The sequence below is a fragment of the Panthera uncia genome (assembly GCF_023721935.1).
Source record: "Panthera uncia isolate 11264 chromosome C1 unlocalized genomic scaffold, Puncia_PCG_1.0 HiC_scaffold_3, whole genome shotgun sequence".
In the NCBI taxonomy this organism is placed as follows: domain Eukaryota; kingdom Metazoa; phylum Chordata; class Mammalia; order Carnivora; family Felidae; genus Panthera; species Panthera uncia.
The window spans coordinates 61540440-61561983 of NW_026057584.1; the positions used below are offsets into that span (position 1 = coordinate 61540440).

Genomic DNA, 21544 nt, shown 5'->3' on the forward strand with positions numbered 1-21544 from the left:
TGCTTGGATGGGGAATGGGTGCTAAGCTAAGATGGGAGTCAGGCTGACCTAAAAATATTTTTTCCCTGATTATATATACATTAAAAAAATTAATTACTGCTCTGCCAAAGATACTGTTTAAAAAAATGAAAAGACAAGCCAGAGACTGAGAGAAATAGCTGTAAAAGGTATCTGAAAAAGGTCTGGTATCCAAAATATACAGAGAGTTCTTAAAACTTAACAATAAGAAAACAAACAACACAATTTAAAACTGGGTAACAGATCTGCAGAGATACTTCACCAAAGATATACAGGTGTCAACCAACCATACGAAATGTTGCTTCACATCATAAGACATCAGGGAAATGTAAACTAAAACAACGAGATATTATGACACGTCTATTAAAATGGCCAAAATCCAAAACACTGATAACACCAAATGCTGACAAGGATGTGGAGATGTGGAGCAGCAGGAGCTCTCATTCGCTGCTGGTGAGAGTACGAAATAGTACAGCCATTTGGGAAGACAGTCTGGCAGCTTCTTACAAAGCTAAACATACTCTCACCATATAATCTAGCAATCATACTCTTCGGTATTTACCCAAGAGTGAAAACTTACATTCACATAAAAACCTGAACAAAGTATTTATCGCAGCTTTATTCTATAATTGCCAAAACTTGGAAGCACCCAAAACGTCCTTTAATAGGTGAATGGATAAACAAACTGTGGCATAGCCACACGATAGAATATTTCCCGCCATAAAAAGAAATGGGCTCTCAAGCTACGCAGACATCAATCAGAGAGCTCAAATGCATATTGCTAACTGAAAGAAGGCAATTTGAAGGAGCTCTGTACTGTATGATTCCAACTGTATTTCCATTCTGGAAAAGACGCAACTTGTAAACAGTAAAACAACAACAGCAACAAAAACAAACAATAAAAGCCAACACACACCCCCTCCAAAATAGAGGTTGCCATGAGTGTAGTGGGAGGGAGGGAGGGAGGGATAAATAGGTGGAGCCATAAGGGATTTTTAGGCAAGTGAAACTACTCTGTATGGAACTGTAGTGGTGGGTACATGTCATTACACATTTGTCAAAACTCAAGACGGTACACACAGAGTAAGCCTGAATGTAAAGTATGGACTTTAGTCAGTAATAATCTATCAACATTGGTTCATCATTGTAACAAGCCACAATGATGCAGGATGTTAATAATAGGGGAAACCCAGGGAGGGGAAGAGGTAAGGGAGTTTATGAGAGTTGTGTACCTTCTGTTCAATTTTCTGAAAATCCAAAACTACTAAAAAAAAACACAAAAAAAACCCCAACTCTATCAATTAAAAAAAATGTATTACTCCCAATCTTGGAAAATAAACAAAAGTAAAAAGAAGAAATATCACTCCACTCCTCACTCCTACCACCATATAACTGGATGTTTAATTTTAAAGTTGAAAAGAATCCTTTAAAATAAAACAAACGAGGCAGCCAAGGTTAACAGGATAGTCTATAGAGTATGTGCTGTTTCAAATACATCGAGTAAGAAAAGAATTTAAAAATAAAATTCCTCTCAGCACGTTTTACAGTCATGCCATCAACATCCAATTCTGGAAGCCAAGGAGCCTAACTTGCCTCACACACCCTGCCTTGTGCTGTTTGGCAGCTGCACTCCTGATGTCCTGGGTCAATGCCAGAACCTAATTTGGCATCGGCAAAAAGTGCATCCTGACCCAACACACTCAGGAAAGCACCGGAAAAGTTCCTGCTGAACTTTCCTCAGATACATTGGCAGCAACAGTCTGGGAAGAAATAATGGCCCCAAACTATGCAACTTTGTAACATGTTTTAATGAGTTGCAGGAATGAGAAAAGCCTGTCTGTCACCAGGCCTTCCCTGAGGTATGTAGCCTTGGAAATGGTGGCTGAGACCTTCTGGGCTGTGGCCACCTCCCTTCCATCCTTGACTGCGCAGGCAAGTCAGGATCTCGTCGCCTTAGCTGGCTGACGTGTGGATGGAGTGCTGACCTATGTGGACCATATAGGTCCACCTATGTGGATCCCTTCTTCCTTATCATCCAGACCCCCCAAGTTTCAGGGGAAATGGGGCACCAAAATGAATGTTCTCCTTTTGGCAGTTAACCTACAAAATTCCTCCTGAAAATCACAGTTTTGGACAGAAGCCTCAAATTGGGGTAATCTGCCATGACTCCAACTGATGTCCTGGCACTCCGTTCGCATTCTCCAAAATTACAAAATAAAACAAAACAAAAACAAACCAATCCCAAACCTAGATCTGGTAAAAATGAGAAAAGTCTTTTGAGCAAAAGAAGTAAGGTATATAATTAATATAAATAGGGCTGAATTAGAAATGAAATTTGGGATTAGGAAAACTATAATCTACCCTCCTCTTTTTCCTTCCACCCTCCACCCTCACGCCCCAAAGCCTCAAACCGTGCAATCCTTATGCTGGCCTTGCCTAAATTCTTTTGCAAAAAGCCAGAACACAAGCCTTATGGTGATGACATACGTATTAGACATATGTGCAAGTGTTCAGATCTGGTGGGGTTTAGAGCAATTTTGCCTTAAGGGAGGCTGGCAAAGGCTGGCAGAGTTAATAAAATAGAGATAGCCGTTAAAAGCAATAATTCCTAACAGTTTTAAAAACTGAGAAACTTTAATCAAAATCTGGAACACTTCCCTCCTCCTCCTCTATAGCAAAGTTACAAATAAATGTAACTTTGTTCTTGACAATTTCCCCAGAATTTAATGAGACCACTTGAGATAAATAAGGACACTAGTGTATTCCCAAGCCTGCTTTGGAAAATAACAGCTGCAAAGACCAAGATATTAGAAATACATTAGTCTCTTAAGTGTCTTACTTTACTTCCCGGCCTGCAGTTGATGTACAGTAGGTGCTTGATAAGTGTTTGCTGAACGAATAGGAAGCCCTAAATATACAGTTCACTTTTTCTGATTCAGTGTAGTATCATAGAGATAGGGGACATCTAGAGCAATGGTTCTCAAAGGCCAGTCCCCAGACCAGCATCGTGGAGTCACCTGGGAACTTGATAAAAATGCAAACCCCCTCACCTCTGCTCTCCCCCAGATCGGAAACCGTGGAATAGGCTCAGTGGTTCCGATACCCACTAAAGTTTGAGCACCACGTGTCCAAAAAGATCCTTTAACAAGGAGGTGGGGTTTTTTTTCCATAAATTTACATTTATTTATTTTTTATTTACTTATTTTTAAATTAATTAATTTTTAAATTTACATACAAGTTAGTTAGCATATAGTGCAACAGTGATTTCAGGAGTAGATTCCTTAATGCCCCTTACCCATTTAGCCCATCCCTCCTCCCACAACCCCTCCAGCAATCCTCTGTTTATTCTCTATGTTTAAGAGTCTCTTATGTTTTGTCCCCCTCCCTGTTTTTATATTATTTTTGCTTCCCTGCCCTTATGTTCATCTGTTTTGTATCTTAAAGTCCTCATACGAGTGAAGTCATATGATATTTGTCTTTCTCTGACTGACTTATTTTGCTTAGCATAATACCCTCTAGTTCCATCCATGTAGTTGCAAATGACAAGATTTTGTTCTTTTTGATTGCTGAGTAATATTCCATTGTATATATATATACCATTCATTTATCCGCTGATGGACATTTGGGCTCTTTCCATACTGTGGCTATTGTCAATAGCACTGCTATAAACATTGGGGTGCATGTGCCCCTTTGAAACAGCACACCTGTATCCAACAAGGTGGTGTTTTTTTCTACTTCCCTCGCCAACAGTAAGAATTTTATCTCTTTAATCCCTTTATTATCCCATCGAGAAAAGTCCTGAGACAGGCTTTACCAGTCTCACTGATGAGGGTTTACGTTGAATTCTGTGGCACCCAGGCAAGAAGAAAAGATGTCTCAGCCCAATGGGAGTTGAAAATGACAGGGATTCAGAGCACCAGGGACTACACAAGAGAGGCCTCAAAGTCTCATGCGTGGCATTCTATGATTGGGCTAGATGCAGGCCAGCAAGGCCCAGTAGCCTTTTCTCTATGTAGGGTTTGGTTTCCATGTGCTTTCCTAATAGGGATCATGTTGCCTTTGAGACTCTGTTGTAGGAACACACTCTCTCTGTCAAATGGGTGATGTCTGAGCCCTTTACAGTCATAGTGCTTGCTGTTTGGCAATCTGCTTGTAACCCCTTCCAATAGGCAGGCAGTGTGAGGCAATTCTGACACGTGGATCTAAGGCTTTGTCTTGCCGGATACAGTGAATCTACTCAAAAAAAAAAAAAAATCAAATTCAACTTCTACTATTGTAATAGGGTGGCCAACTCATCCCAGTTTACCTGGGTTTATCCTGGTGTTAGCACTGAAAATTCACATCTTGGAAAACCCTTCAGTTCTAGGAAAACTGAGATGTTTGGTCAACCTGGGATTAAGAGTTCCAAGGGTTTGAGCCTCGCATCGGGCTCCATGCTGACAGCGTGGAGCCTGCTTGGGATCCTATCTCTACCTCTTTTTCTGCCCCTCTCCCACTCACACACACTCTCTCTTTCCCTCTCAAAATAAATAAATAAACTTAAAAAAAAAAAAAAAAGAATTCCAAGGATAAAATAGAGCCCAAATTTGCCTTCTGATAGCTGAACCAATGCCAAAATTAACAAGAGTTAGTAATGAGCAGCAAGCAAGAATTAAAATTAACGAAGAAGATGGCATTAGACTGGATAGAAGTGCGGGGTGGACAGGCCATGAAAGACGTGAAATCAGATCACTAAACCTGACTTAGATACTCTCCAAGGGCTCTACCACTCCCCAGCATGGTGCACTGCCAACTGTGTTCCCTTCAGGAGGCTGGTGCAATCCCACTTGCTCCTCCGCTCCCTCCAAAGGTGCCATGCTCCATCTTTAAGCCCCAGTGTAGTTAAAGTTACTCTCAGCAAGTGTAATGATTTTCTGACCTTCAAAAAGAAATATGGTGGTATCTGGCTGGCTTAGTTGATAGAGCATGGGACTCTTGATCTCGGGTTATGAGTCTGAGCCCTATGTTGGGGACAGAGGTTACTTAATAAAAGTTAAAAAAAACAAAAAATAGTAGTATTAACCCACGTCATCTGTCTCCTCCCCACCTACCATTCTCCTTGCTCTCCCAGCTCCCACCACATGGGCTTCTTTCTACACCTTCCCTGCATGCCGGGCCTTTGCCATAGGTACTCCCTTTGCCTGGAATGCTCTTCCTCCAAATACTGCATGGCTAATTAGCTCACCACTTTCAAGCTTTCTCAATAAAGCCCACCCAAACCACCCTATTTAAAAGCGCAACCACCCCCCAAACACTCCTCGTGCACTTTGGCCACTCCTAATCTCGCTAGTGGTATTAACACCTGGCCCTTCTAACGTCCCATACTACTGACTTTTGTATTATGCTTATTGTTTATTGTCATTTCCCTCTGCTGAAACATAGTACTGTGAGGACAGGAATTTTTTACTGCTGTTCCCTGATGTATCACACATGCCTAGGACAGTGCTAGTGATGTATGGGGTCTGTAGGCTGACTCCCTGCTACCTGTCCCAACAAGATTAGGAAAGAAATCAGAGTAAGAAATTTAGGAAAGTCTAGATAAATTTAATATTGACACAACATCCAAATATGTGACTGTTTATCTAGTAGGGTGCCTTTGAAAAACATGGGTTTGAACCGTGTGGGTCTACTTATACACGTTTTGTTTTGTTTTTTCCAATAAATATGTTGGAAATTTTTTTTTTTTTTTTGAGATTTGTGACAATTTGAAAAAACTCTCAGATGAACTGCACGGTTTAGAAATACTGAAAAAAATTAAGAAAAATTTACGTATTGCTGTTAAGAATACAGTATATAACATATACATGATATGTGTTAACCAACTGCTTATGTTATCAGTGAGGCTTCAGGTCAACAGTAGGCTATTAGTAAATTGTTGATGAATCAGGAGTGCCTGGGTGGCTCAGTCGGTTGAGTGTCCTACTTCGGCTCAGGTCATGATCTCATGGTTCATGGGTTCGAGCCCCATGTTGGGCCCTGGGTGACAGCTTAGAGCCTGGAGCCTGCTTCAGATTCTGTGTCTCCCTCTCTCTCTGTCCCTCCCATGCTCATTTTCTGTCTCTATCTCTCAAAAATGAATAAACATTAAAAAAATTTTTTTAAAAATTGTTGATGAATCAAAAGTTAGACATGGATTTTTTACTGCACAGAGCTCAGCACCTCAACCCCTGCATTGTTGAAGAGTCAACTATAATTCATTTTTACTGTATTCATAAAAGTATCTGATTGTGCAAATTAGAAATTAAAACAACGGGGCGCTTAGGTGGCTCAGTCGGTTAAGTGTCTGACTTTGCTTTGGGTCACAATCTCATAGTTTGTGAGTTTGAGCCCCACATCAGGCTCTGTGCTGACAGCTCAGAGCCTGGAGCCTGCTTTGAATTCTGTGACTCCCTCTCTTTCTGTCCCTCCCCTGTTCATGCTCTCTCTCTCTCTTTCTCTCAAAAATAAGTAAACATTAAAAAAGTTTTTAACAACAAAAAAAAAGGAAATTAAAATAAGGAACCTCAAACTGGTCTTTTAAAACAATGTGAGAAGTCCTGCCACAGGACAGTTCTTGGCACTCAGTAAGTGTTAATAATTGTCGAGTAAATAAATGAATAAATAAATATAAGGACAAATGTCTAAAGAATACATTTTTAAACAGTAAAATCAGATGAGGTCTGTATATATGTCTATCAGTCTAATTAAATAATTTCACTCCTTGGATTAGTGGCAAAGTGATTTGTATTATGCACTTCCTGGGTATACTGTGCTTTCCTCTCCCATGTTTAGAATGAATCAGGCTCAAACAGACCAATTAAGCACACTTCCTACACTCTCTGACAGGGGCGGAAGACAGCCTTTGTACAAGCCCCACATCTGTATACTTCTTTGCATGCCTGCCCTGAGCAGAGCTGGCCTGAGTAACTTTAGATTATTCCCTGCCTCCCTCCATCCCCCAACCCACCAGACCATTTCATAGAACAGTGAAGTTATTAGCACTCACTGCAGGTTAGAAGGCAAACTTGTTGGATGTTAGTGGGTTTTTTTTTCTTACACTGAAAAGATCACCATATTCCCATTCAGTCTTTCAAAGAAACATGGGTTGAAATAGTGAGCAATTCAAGGCAAAAAATTAAATACAAAGATATAACTTGCTAAAATGTCTCTTACAGAATATACTCTTGTTCCTGCAGCTGATAACCTTGAAAACATAAAATTGGAAAGCTTTTGTTCTTCAATCCATCTTTGCTGCCTTCTAAGGTCAAGGGGAATTTGATTTACGTAATGCATTTTCCTGCCTAAACCTTTCCTTCTCTCCCTACCCAAAACAACGGCAACAAAATGAAACAGCTTGGATCATTTTAACTTGTTCTACCCGTATGCTATACCTATTTCGGGGTGACTAAGAGACATTTGCTTTGTTCTAGGATTATTAAAAACACATTTTAAAACTTTTCTCTGACTCATTCAAGAGCTTCATTACATTCTTGCTTCCATGATATTTCATCAGGGCTTTGGATGCTCAAGAATTTAGTCAGAGGATGTAGGCGAGGCTGTGAGGAGAGAATACAGAAATGAAAAGATACAACCCCAGAGAGTTTAAAATTTAGTAGATGAATGAAAATAATTATAACGTAAGGCAGGATGTGATAAGTACTACAAGAAAAGTCAAAGGGCACAGAAGATGGGAATCACTGGGGACTCAAGAATGGAGTGGACTGAATGTGAACAGGGAAGCAGGATAGTGGGGCAGAGGGATCAGCATGGGCATATTCACAGAGGTGAGAAAGGATATACTAGGCAGGCTTGGAGAACAGAGAACAGTTTGGATATTCTGAAGCACAGACTGAGAAAGAGAGATCAGTGGAAGATAGAGCTTAGGAAAGGAAGGTTAAGCCCATAGCAGAGATAGCCTTGAGTATCACGCCAAGAAGTTTAGAGTTGATGCTGAAGCAGTGAGGAGCCATAGAGGAATAAGGAGAAAGGGAATGTCAAGATCAGGGTATGCTTTAGAAAAGCTCCTCAAGTATCTGTGATAAGAGAAGTTGAAGGAGGAAAAGAATGGAAGCAGGAAGACTACTCAGGATGTTACTTAGAAGAGTGTAAGAAGTAATGGTGATGGTGGCAGACCCAAGAGAAAACCACCTAGATTGGAAGGAAAACACAGTTGTGAGAGAAAAGTGCATGTGAGCCATTTATAGCAAGTCAGATGTGTAGCTTATTAATAAGTTTGGCTTTGAGGATACTTTCCTAAAGACTGGGAAAGATGACTGTAATCCAACAAATCTCTTTAATAGTTAATTCCAAATATAACCTGTTCTTACTCCCTCTAAACTCCCACCAAAATTTAGGGCCTTACAATAAGAACTTTATTTCTCTACCCGTTTTTCATACTTATAGATTGATTTGCATTTATATAATATCAATAACAATCATTACCACAGCAGCACCGAAAACAATGTACCCTTACCGTGAACCAGGCACCACACTATACTCTTTACTTATACTATTAGCTCATTTAATCCTCAGTACAACCCCTCAGCTGTGAATGACTATTTCCCTCATTTTACATGTGTAAGTACTGAGGTAAGGAGCTGTTTCATAACTTGATTAACACTACACGGGAGAAAAGAGATTTGAATCCAGGGAGGTCTCACTCCAGAATCTGTGCCTTTGGCTACTCAATCATACTTCAAATTTTTCTTTTTATGTGTATTTTAAAGTAGAATGCCAAAAGATAACAAAGATCAGATGGGACAAATGGAAAACAAATAGCAAAATGATAGACTCAAACCAAAATATATCAATTATCATGTTAAGTGTAAATGGTCTAAACAACCCAATTAAAAGGTAGAGATTGTTTGGATAGAGAAAAAGGCCAAGCAAATTCCTGCATAATGGATTCTGCTCCACCACACTGTCTTTTCCCTAAGTTTTCCTCTTTTTTTGCACTACTCCTACCCCTACCTCGTTATGGCTTTATTCCTAAATGCTATCTGGCTATGTGGGAACCCTGAATACTGTGGAGAAAATATTCTCTTTGACAGATTTATCATTTTCTGCATATCCATTTAAAAGGTTCTGCTATAGTACACTCGTCTTCTCTTGTCTCCTTCCAAGAGCTTAAGTTCCATATGGACTGAAGATCCTAACACATTTATTGTACATTTCCCACTTCATATTGTACCACTTTATCATTGGAAAACAGGCTAAGAAGAAATTTGGAGAGAACTGAGTATCTACTGCATACTTCAGAAAAATAGATGAGATTGACATTAAGTGTAATGTCAGTATTTTAAGTTGAAAAGGTTTCTTTCTTTGGAATGATCCACACTGTTCTTAGTATCTTCTGGCTCATAAATGTTTCTTATCATCGTGCTTCTATTTTATCTTCCAGAAGTACTGATTATAGCCACACATAAGCCCCCAAACTTTCCCCATATTCTAAAGCAAAGAATTTAGAAAAGAGGCCATAAGTAGCTATTTCCCAAAGGAGACTGGCAAGATGTGTGTATTCCTGCTGAAAGAATGGTAGTGTTGCCAAGAGAGCAGAACTACTCTCTTAACCCAAATGCTTTACCAAGCCCTAGATTTTGACCCAGAATGATCTGCTCCACTGAAAGCTGGTCAGTTGTTTATCCTTCCTTTGACAAAATGAAATTGTGAAGCAGTTTCCTAGTCTGAGGTTCTTAACAGATAAAGGGAAATAATAGCCTTTGATATTCATTTTCTTCCCTCAGAGAAGTAAACTTGAGTGGCATGAGAAGGCAGTAAATGGCTACCTTTAATCCAGCCTTTATGGCAGTGCAAACCTGAACTTTTTTGCTAACATTAGGTCATATTACTATCCGAGTCCTACCTTATAGACAGTCCCGCCTAAACAATGCATCAAAACGTACACAAGTGTGCAAAGGGTAAAAGCAGCATGCGATTCAAAATGTTCTTCTTACCAGGTTTTGCAGGGGCTCCCCTGGAAGGACTCAGTGCTGGGCGACCTGAGGCAGCATGGCATGTCCGAGAAGACAGCAAATCAGTCCCAGAAACGGAGTGCTTCAGAAAGACCCAGTAAGAGAAACATTAATCTTCTGATGAAGCGGCCTTAAGGACATAGCTTCCATTTAACTAAGGGACCTTTAACCCTGATGATATGAGGAAGGAGCTAAGTATATTGGGGTCATGTTGTGAGTCGCCCCCGTGTTGCATTAGAATTGAGTGGAGGTCCTCCCCTTGGGGCAATTAGTAGCAAAGTCTCAGCACCTTTTGCTTAATTCATTTATTTCTTCCTCTGAACAAGTCAACCTAGCCCCCTCTTCAATTAATTATAGTCCAGAATATAAAAAACAGCTCTGTGCTGGTTTTCTCCTATACTTAATTTTTATCCCTAAGAAAGAAAAAAGAAAACCTATAGGAAGGTATTAATCTACTTAACATTTCTAAGTACATCATCCAAAGGATTTTGTTTTTTTAATCTTACATATGCTCAGCAGAGTTACTGGCAAAAACTGTACATTTTCTTCATTTCATCCTTTCAACATCAAATAGTAGGCAGCAAAAATTGGATCAGACTTCAAAGCCTGCTGTGGGCTCCAAGTCACAGAGAGACGCCTCCATTTCACATATTGAATTCGAGCAGGATATCAAAGTGCTACCAAAGAACCTCGGGTCCTTACTCAAAAAGAGGCTCTAACATCTGTAGAGAGTGGAGTGCACAGACAAATCACCTCAGGGAGCAGCTAGCATTTATTCTCAGCAGCAAATTTCCAGGCTTTTGATTCTCTCTTCACTGTACCTCCCTGTCTCTCTGCTGAACCAAAGTTCTTTAGCAAGCTGGGCTTTTGTCTCAAAGACTTCAAAATATCACTAACAGTTTCATGTTTGGATGACCTGACCACGCAGCCACAGACAGGCTTCACAACCACCAGCTGGGACAAGTGTAAAAGATACACAGTCACTTAAGAGTCAAGGTATCCGGCTACCTTATTTGGATGTCCTGCGAAGACATCATACCCTTCTGGAGAACACTGGGCTTGTGGATGCCTAAAAATAAAAAAAGAAAAAGAATAATTTTTAAAAGGACTGAAATAATATTTAAGAACTTACAGAGGACTGTTTTCCTCCAAAGATAGATCAGAAGACATTCTAAGTTCCCATCGTTTCCCATTCTAGTCCTTGGTTAAAAGAACACCGTCAACTTAAGAAAATGCATCCTATTAGGTATTGCTGCTATATCCACAGTCAGCCTGAGGTCCTACGACTGAAGAAGCTTGCCCTTGTTAAAGTTGTGTGATACAATTTAGTTTACTATTAGGCATTCCCAGACTCTACCAAGAAGCCAACAAAACTGATGCTAAGGTTAGACTTCCCAGCCAGCACATTAATCACATTAATTGTGAAATAATTCAAAATAGAGTCTGTAGTCAAGTAAATACGGGAAATGCTGAATTGTATATAGTTAAGAGGCTTCCTTATTGCAGGAATGATCTTTTACAGTCATGGTATTCATTTATGGACTCCTAAGGCACAGGGATTGGCGGGGAGGGCTGCAAAGTTTCTTAAACTAATTTGACCAAACAACTCAAAAAGTGATAAACTATGAGAGCGCCTGGGTGGTTCAGTCAGTTAAGCATCTGACTCTTGATTTCAGCTCTGGTCAGGGTCTCATAGCTCGTGAGTTTGAGCCCCGTATTGGGCTCTGTGCTGACAGTATGGAGCCTGCTTGGGATTCTCTCTCTTTCCCCCTCTCTCTCTGTCCCTCCCTGACTTGTTCGCATGCACTCTCTCTCAAAGTAAATAAATAAACTTAAAAAAGTGATAAACTACTAACATCTATTAAAATATTAACGTCTCATGGAGCAAAGTTTGGAAAAATCAACTGTGCTGTGTCCCCAATTTCTAGCAATTGAAACCTACTGTATAAAAGTGTGATAATAACTCACTGTTAAAATATGAGCCGGCCCTTGCAGTTGGACCCCAGCAGAGTGGAAAGCACAAATTAGGGGAAGGGAAATCTTGATTCTAACTCCTGCCTCAAGATCTCTGGGATCGTTCTCTCTTTCTCTCTCTCACAGACACTCCCTCACGCACTCACACACTCAGATGCATACACATGACTGGGGAAACTTCTTTAGTATTCTATTTAGTATTCTAGTCTTCCTCATCTATAAAATGAAGTGACTGAGATAAACTATTCCTAAGGTCTCTTCTGGTTCTCTATTAAAAATCTTATTCCTTATTTAAACTGATAAATTCATTTTCTGGATTTTCTGTGAACAGTTCATGGATTTACCTTCTAAATGCATCTATAAATAGAGAATAAGCAATATCCCCATTTAAAAAATATCACATCAGTAGCCGGGGAGAGGGGACTATAATGATACACTGATTTGTGTATACATTTGTTTATCGTATGACTCCCACTATGGAACGTAAGTTCTAAGAAGGCAGGGATCAGATCTACTTTATTCTGTACTCTCTATCAGCACCTAACCCTAGTGGCTGGTATGTTGTAAGGGCTCAATAAATATTTGACAAGAATGAATAAAAGAATGACTAGGGGACCCCCAAAATATGGGTCATGAAGATCAGGTTAAAAATACCCTTAACATTAACATTAAATTAATGAGCTTTTATATAACATTTCATATTTTTAAAAATGCTTTTATGTAGCTAATGAGAATCTCACAACAATTTGAGCTAAGTACTTTAACTGTCCCTATTATATAGATGAAGAAACTGTAGTTCAGAGAGGGTAAAGGATTTGGCCAGGGATCACGTGAATACCTGGCAGAGCTAAGACACTGACCACTGTTGGTCTGACTCCAAACCTCTGTCTTCCTCTGAAACTGGACACCCTCTGTGCCCTTTGGTTTCTATGCACCAGCCCAAGGAACTCATTCCTGTCAGCCTCGGTAAGGCCCATGGCTCTGGGAGGCCTAAAAGACAGATGGTCTCTGAAGTCCTCTAGGAGTCCTGGTAAGGTTTGGAGAAAATCTAAGGAGGAGAGTTTAGCTGTCACATTACTATGGGCACTCTAATTTCTGCCCTCCCTGCCCCAACATGGAAATGGAACCTCTTAAGAACTCCACTCACTTGCATGGCTTTCTAGGATCCAAAGCCAAGGACAGACATCTTACAACTCTCTGCAGAGGGTCAGTCCATCTGTGTGAACCCCTCTTCATTCAAGCCTTTGGAAGAATCTAAGGCAACTCAATATAATGTTTATATGTGTTACGCGGTTTTATAAAAGCGGAAGTGGAGACAGTAGTGCCTACAGGCAAATAGATTAGAAAATCCCTGATTAAACAAATACTTGATTGAAGCAGGTTTCTTTCCTAAGAAGCTTTCTGGAAACTTTAACTTAATACTATGCACAATGAAACCCCACCAGGGGAAAAGAAGACACAGCATTTCCCAGATGTTATCTTAACAGTGTCGCCCATCTCCCAGTGAGTGTGTCGGAGGCCTACCGGTTCTTTTAACATGCCTTAGGAAATACTAATCTGAGCCACCCTTGTTTGAAACAAATTCCAAAATGCCTTTAAAAAACGGTATAAGTAAGTTTTTTTTCAAAAGTCTAACTGCCTCAACTCCTTTTCAGCAATTTTATCAGATATGTTGTCATATGCCTCAAGGACTTAAGACTGGCAGTGAATGATAATGCTCCATAAGCTGTCATCCCCCAAATAAGGAAAAGCACGATGGTAAAAAATAGCCAATGTTTACTGCATGCATACACGTCACCAGGCAACTGTCAAAGAATGGATACATAGTTACATAATGCTTCCAACAACCATGTGAATTTGGTTCTATTGTTTTATACTCATTTTACAGGTGAGGGAATCAAGGCTCAAGAAACTAATGACTTGGTTCATGTCATAACTAGTCCATAAATAGTGCACCAGAATTTGACAAAGTATAACATCGATTCACGATAAAAATCCTCAAATAAAGTAGGTGTAGAGGGAACATACCTCAACATAATAAGGGCCTATATGAAAAACACACAGCAAACATCATCCTCAATGGGGAAAAACTGAGAGCCTTTCCCTTAAGGTCAGGAGCAAGATAAGGATGTCCACTCTCACCACTTGTATTCAACATAGTACTGGAAGTCCTAGCCACAACAGACAACAAAGAAATAAAAGGCATCCAAAACAGTAAGGAGGAAGTAAAACTTTCACTATTGTGGAGGTCATGATACTATATATAGAAAACCCAAAAGACTACCAAAAAACTGTTAGAACTGATAAATGAATCCAGTAAAGTCACAATATACAAAATCAATGTAGAGAAATCTGTTGTATTTCTATACACAAATAATGAAGCAGCAGAAAGAAAAATTAAGAAAATAATCCCATTTATAATTGCACCCAAAATATTAAGATGCCTAGGAATAAACTGAAGCAACGAGGTGAAAGACCTATACTCTGAAAACTATAAAACACCAATGAAAGAAATTGCAGAGGACACAAAGAAATGGAAAGACATTCCATGCTCATGGACTGGAAGAACAAATACTGTTAAAGTGTCTATACAACCCAAATCAATCTATAGATTTAATGCAATTCCTATCAAAATACCAATAGAATTTTTCACAGAAGTAGAATATACAATTCTAAAATTTGCATGGAACCACAAAAGACCCCAAATAGTCAAAGCAATCTTGAAAGAGCAAAGCAAAGCTGGAGACATCACAATTCTGGATTTCAAGTTATATTACAAAGTTGCAGTAATCAAAACAGTATGGTACTGGCATAAAAACAGACTCATAGGTCAATGGAACAGAATAGAAAACCCAGAAATTAACCCACACCTATCTGGTCAGTTAATCTTTGACAAAGCAGTAAAGAATATCCAATGGGAAAAGAACAGTTTCTTAAACAAATGGTGTTGGGAAAACTGGACACCAACATGCAAAATAAAGAAACTGTGCCACTTTTTTACACCATACACAAAAATAAATTCAAAATGGATTAAAGACCTAAATGCAAGACCTGAAACCATTAAAATCCTAAAAGAGGACACAGGCAGTAACCTCTTTGACATTGGGTGTTAACTTTTTTCTACATTATGTGTCCTGAGGCAAGGGAAACAAAACCACAAATAAACTATTGGTACTACATCAAAATAAAAAGCTTCTGCACAGTGAAGTTAATAATCAATAAAACTAAAAGGCAACCTATGGAATTAGAGAATATATTTGCAAACGACATATCTGATAAAGAGTACCCAAAATATATACTTATAAAATTCAACACCCAAAAAGCAAATAATCTAATTAAAAATGGACAGAAGATATGAACTGAAATTTCTCCAAAGAAGACGACCAGATGGCCAACAGACACATGAAAAGATGTTCATCATCACTTAATGCAAATCAAAACTCCAATGAGATAATAACCTCACACCTGTCAGAATAGCTAAAATAAAAAACACAAGAAACAGCAAGTGTTGGAGAGGATGTGGAAAAAAAGGAACCCTCTTGCACTGTTGGGAAAAATGCAAATTGGTGCAGCCACTGTGGAAAACAGTATGGAGGTTCGCCAAAAAGTTAAAAACAGAATTACCCTACGATCCATCAGTTGTACTCCTGGGTATTTACCCAAAGAATACAAAAACACTAATTCAAAGGGATATATTCACCTATGTTTATTTATCTACTTTTTATTTATTTTTTTAATATATGAAATTTATTGTCAAATTGGTTTCCATACAACACCCAGTGCTCATCCCAAAAGATGCCCTCTTCAATACCCATCACCCACCCTCCTCTCCCTCCCACCCCCCATCAACCCTCAGTTTGTTCTCAGTTTTTAAGAGTCTCTTATGCTTTGTATTCACCTATGTTTAGAGCAACATTATTTATAATAGCCAAGATATGGAAGCAGCCCATCAATAGATGAATGGATAAAGATGTGGTATATATATCTATAATGGAATATTATTCAGCCATAAAAAAGAATGAAATCTTGCCACCTGAAATGACATAGATGGAGCTAGAGAGTATAATGCTAAGCAAAATAAGTCAGTCAGAAAAAGACACACACCATATGCCATATGATTTCACTCATATGTGGAATTTAAGAAACAAAATAAATGAGCAAAGGGGGGGAACAAAACAGAGGGAGAGAGAGACAAACTAAGAAACAGACTCTCAATTAGAACAAACTGATGATTACCAGAGGGGAAGGTGGGTGTAGGATTGAGTTAAACAGGTAATGGGGATTAAGGAGGGCACTTTTCATGATGAGAACAGGGTGATGTATGTAATTGTTGAATCACTATATTGTACACCTGAAACTAATACAACACTGTATGTTAACTAACTATAATTAAAATAAAAACTTAAAAAAATAAGGCAGCACAAAACCTGCTGACATAGAAAAGGAAACTTCAACAGGAAATTATTGATTTAGGCAAGGATTGCCAATTGCTCATAAAACCTTCAGACAAATGGTTGATAGTGAACAGGACATTCATATGGTGCCAAAGCACTGCCACACAGAGTCCTTCTTTCAGGTCACAAGGAGAGCAAGGTTTAACAGAACACTGGAGAAATCACAAGGTCACCATCTTAATCCAGTGCCAGTCTTAGCACCACTAGCCAAGACAACATTGTCTTGTGATGTGAGGCAATATGATGAATTCAACATCATCCATGACATTTATATTTTTTGTTTCATCTAACTTGAATGTAATCAAAGCTTTAAATCTAACTTACAGTTTACCTAGAATGCAGGATATAGAGGGACAAGATAAGACCACGAAGAATCAAGCAAACAAATACAGAAAGTGAGCTATAATTTTATGAGATAATTAGCTTCAATTTCTTAAAAAGTGTCATGAGAAAGTGAGGATTATGTATTAAATGAGATTTAGGGACATAACACAACTCAATGCAAGGTAATGACCTAAATTGGACCCCGGCTTGTACAAAAAGGTGTAAAGGACATTCTTAGGACAACTGGGAAATTTTGACTATGAATTGGTATTAGATGATATTAAGGAATTATTAATTTTTATTATTTTATTTTATTTTTTTAAGTAGGCTCCATGCCCAATGTGCATCTTGAATTCACAACCTGAAGGATAAGAGTCGCATGCTCTATTGACTGAGCCAGCCAGGCACCCCAGGAATTATTCATTTTCAAAGTGTGATATTATTGGGTGCCTGGGTGGCTCAGTCAGTTAAGCATCCGACTTCAGCTCAGGTCACGATCTCACAGTTTGTGAGTTCGAGCCCCGCGTCGGGCTCTGGGCTGACGGCTCAGAGCCTGGAGCCTGCTTCAGATTCTGTGTCTCCCCCTCTCTCCGCCCCTCCCCACTCATGCTCTGTCTCTCTGTCTCAAATAATAAACATTAAAACTGTAGGAATATTTAAAAATACAATAGTGTCCTCAGCCTCTATTAGGAATCACATGCGAAATGGCAGTAAATAGGAAGCAGTTGTCTGTCTACATTCGATTCCTTACATATTCCAAGGGCTCTTTGAGCCTCTCTGAAGCCATGACTGAAGTCTTAAGCAGATTGCCTCCAGGGCTCAGCAGCTCTGCTGCTTTGCTGCAGTCAGTTCACTCAGCTGTGGGTTCTAGGAGTCACAGAAAATCTCACGCCTCAGGGACAGCGCTTCCGCTGGGCATCTGCCCTGAAAAAGCCCCCAAAATGAAACTCACATCTAATTCTTTCTTAAACTCTCATCCCAGTGTGACTGGATGAGAGGCCGGGTGCAGGGTGGCTCCCGAGTGCATGGCTGCTGAGAATGCCCCAGCATTTTTCTTCTACAGCAAAGATCCATGGGGCCAGCTGGCTTTGTCATGCTGGGTTGGCAGCACTAGGTGAAGTCACCGCACTCCAAAACTGGGTCTCAGCTTTAACAGGCTCCAAAATTGAGTTTGCCAGTTCACTGAGGGGTGATGACTTTTTCAGAGTGGAGTTGTGAACCACACTCACAAGAGTCATATTTGAAAAGTAGAATGAATGCCAGTGCATGGTTTTACAGTGAGTAGTATAATTTGGACTATACTCTCACTAGTTGGTTGATATACTCTGGAGACTGATTTATGCATTATAATTAAAGGAAGCCACGTGCTCTGTGTGAACGTTGAGGATCTGATCCATCAATGTGGTCTGATAACTGGCCTTTTCCTACTTTAGGGTTAGGGTAACTTTTCTTGGATGGGAACAGAGACACAGTGGTTACCCTCTGACTCTCCGTTTTATAAACTTCATTTAAATTTCTTTTTGCAGTTTTTATTAACTCTGATAAAATTTGCAGGATTATGTATTATCTTTTATCAACTGTAATTTAGAATGGCTTGTAGACAAACTGAGAAACTCATTAGTCGTTCACACTTGAAAGTATATTCTAATTTCAAAACAGGATAGGTTTCAGCTAATTCATTGTCGGTTGATTTGTTAGCTTCCTGCTGTCTGAGTAGTTCTCATTGTAAATTCGTGTGTCTTCTGTGGTAGCCCTGGGAGAAAGGCTAATCAGCATAACCAAGCAAATTTGCTCCTGTTTCTTTGATAGCTCTGAAAAAAAAAATCTGTTGTACATGGAGCTCTTAATAAGAAGAGGTCAATTTCTTGTTCCCAAGAAGCACCAGCCAATCCACCCTGCAAAAGATATGCTCAGACCAAGATATTTTAACATAGTAGGATCCCCATGAATCTTGGGGATTTCAGATAAGTCATAAGATAAATAAGTCATACAACTTTCCTTATGGAAATTATCATGAAGGGTAATAGAAAACATAAACATCTTTGCAAATGGTTTTGATAAGTTCAAGGTTAGGTAAATAAAGACATTTTTTAAAAAAATGACATCAGAGAAAAGGACACCGTCCTTTGTAAAAGATCCCGAGCTGACCTGAGCACTAACAGGGTTTCCATGTGAACTGGCCACAGGTCAAACCCCAACTGGCAACTGAAGAATTCTTATTTAGCAAGTATATGGAATCTGAACATTATGAGGGCTGAGGGTACAAATGTGGAACACCACCATATCTGAATCTCCCTATACTGTTACTGTGCATCTGCTCTTCCCTGATTTGTTTTAGCCAGGTGTCCGTGCATCTTTTCTTATGTTTATTAAAATGGCTTTGAAGGTACAGAGGATTGGAAGAATGGAAAATGTTCTAAGAACACAGATTTTCATGTAAACATAAATGTATAAGTAATGCATACTGTATTACAAAACTTGGAAAGCTAGGATTTCTAGAATGCCTTTATTCTCTATCACCACCATCACAACAAATAAGCATTTGCCATGCCCCCACCAAACCTCATCATGGTTGTATTCATACTTCTGTGCTTTTCCTGCAATGTTGTCTCCTCTCTGACGCACCCGGCCATTGCACCTTTACCCTTTAGCTTGGAAGATCCTTTCCTGCCCCATCCCCACCCAGGCCATCTCTTGTACTCTGGGCAGAGTTGGAGGCACCCTGGTGCATTTCCACAATCTACTGAACATAACCACACTGAAAATTTACTATTGTAACTAACTCAGCTGGTGCTACATGCTGACCAATTAAGAACGTCTGCAAATCATCTAGTGAAGGTGGGCTTTATCAAATTATGCTCAAGAAGGGAGAGTCAAGGGAAGAAGCCACTTGGCCTTTGAGACATCAGAGTTGTGTTCATCAGTTTTGTCTTTTCTTCTTTATTTTTTAGTTGAAGATGCTCCAAATTCCCAAGAGGTCTGAATATTCACCAATCACTAATCAATGAAAGTGTAGTAATCTTTGACTTTCTCCCCAAAGCAAATGACTAAAAGAACTGGTGGCAAAATGTTCCCTTTTTTTTCTCCTTCTGAATAAAGAAGAATCTTTTTTCTGGTTAAAAAATAACATATAAGGGTGCCTGGGTGGCTCAGCTGGCTGAGTGTCCTACTTTTGACTCTTGATTTTGGCTCAGATCATGATCTCACAGTTTCGTGAGTTCAAGCCCTGTGTCCAGCTCTACTCTGACAGTGGGTAGCCTCCTTAGGTTTCTCCCTCTCTCTCTCTGCCTCTCCCTCATGTGTGCTCTCTCTCTCTCTCTCTCTCAGAAGAAATAATAAACCTAAAAACAATTCATTATTGAATCATCTAAAATAGATATTTAAAGAGAAGAAAATAAAGATCAAGGATAATTTCCACAACCAAATGGATCTGTTAATATCTTGATGTATATTTTTTCACATGCTTTTCTATGCATATAATATACATTTAAAAAAGACAAAGGCTCAGATGTTTGCCATTTTAACTTACCTTTGCAAGTTAGGAGCATCTTTTGCTATATTTGTGTGCACTACACACATATGCAAGTGTGCAGGCATATCATATTTATGGTTGCATAGTATTACATTGGGTGAGTATCATAAATGATTTTATCTCTTACTTTTGGATATTTAAGTTGTTTCCAGTTTTACGACATTATAAATAACAAATCATGAAATATTCTGTGCATATAGTTATGAGTACTCATCCAATTATTTTCTTGGATAAATCTTTTTTTATATTTATATTTAAGAGAGGTGGGGGGAGGGGTAGAGAGAGACGAGACAGAATCTGAAGCAGCTTCCAGGCTCTGAACTGTCAGCACAGAGCCCAACACGGGGCTCGAACTCACAAGCTGTGAAATCATAACCTGAGCCGAAGTCGGACGCTCAACTGACTGAGCCACCCAGGTGCCAGGTGCCCCTGCTTCTTGGATAAATCTGAATTTGAGGCTGTTGAGTCAAAGGGTGAGCAAACTCTTTGCCTGTCTTATAGCTTTTGAATTATATCATCAAATTCTCCTCTAAAAGGCAATAAAAATTAACGTCATACCTGCAAAAGTATGAAAGGACCTACTTCTCCTCGTATCACCAACCCTGGGTATTATTAGTCTTTTTAAGCTTTGCTTAGCTCTTTGGTCAACAAAAAAGAGGGGTACCTCATTATTAGTTTAATTAGCATTTGTTGATTCCAAAAGAAGGAAAACATTATTCCTGGGCTTTGATATATGACATGAAGGAAAAACAAAGAGTACAGAAGAAGTGAAAACAAACAATAATCATGCAAAATAAGATCACCATTACTGCAGGAAAAAGGGAAACATGAAAGAACGATCACAGTGTTTGTGTTATTTGTTCTGAATTACGTTTGGCTACTTGGTAACTTTTACAAAGATTCTGAAGGTATGCCCTGTATCTCAGCATCCCAACCAGTAACATTGCTGAATAAGTTGAATATACAAGTTATACTTAAATAGATGGGTATTAGTTTGTTCTTGGACACGTAATTATTTTAAGTTTTAGAGCATGGCTCAAGGACAAATTCATCAAAAGGGCTCAAAAGGCCTAATAAATGTTTCATAATGTCATTGCTCAAAGTTAGCACTACTAGTTAAATGTATGTACTTATGCTAATTTCCCAAGTCCCACTGAGTCCTTTAAATTTGATATTTGTTTGCCTCATTGCTTTTCCCCAACCATGAGCCCACACAGCCTTAGCCAGCTCTTGTATTCTCATTTCTTTTTTTC

General features: G+C 39.2%; 1 protein-coding gene across 1 annotated transcript in view; it reads right to left on the reverse strand.

Annotated features, from left to right (window-relative positions):
- The window catches only part of MYO3B (myosin IIIB), a 407188-nt gene that overhangs the window by 78663 nt on the left and 306981 nt on the right, over positions 1–21544 (reverse strand). Inside the window, exons 31-32 of the mRNA XM_049616047.1 lie at positions 11016–11076; positions 9990–10089 (exon numbers count right to left, since the gene is read on the reverse strand). Coding sequence (XP_049472004.1) covers positions 9990–10089; positions 11016–11076 — 161 coding nt within the window. The remainder of the gene's footprint in view (positions 1–9989; positions 10090–11015; positions 11077–21544) is intronic.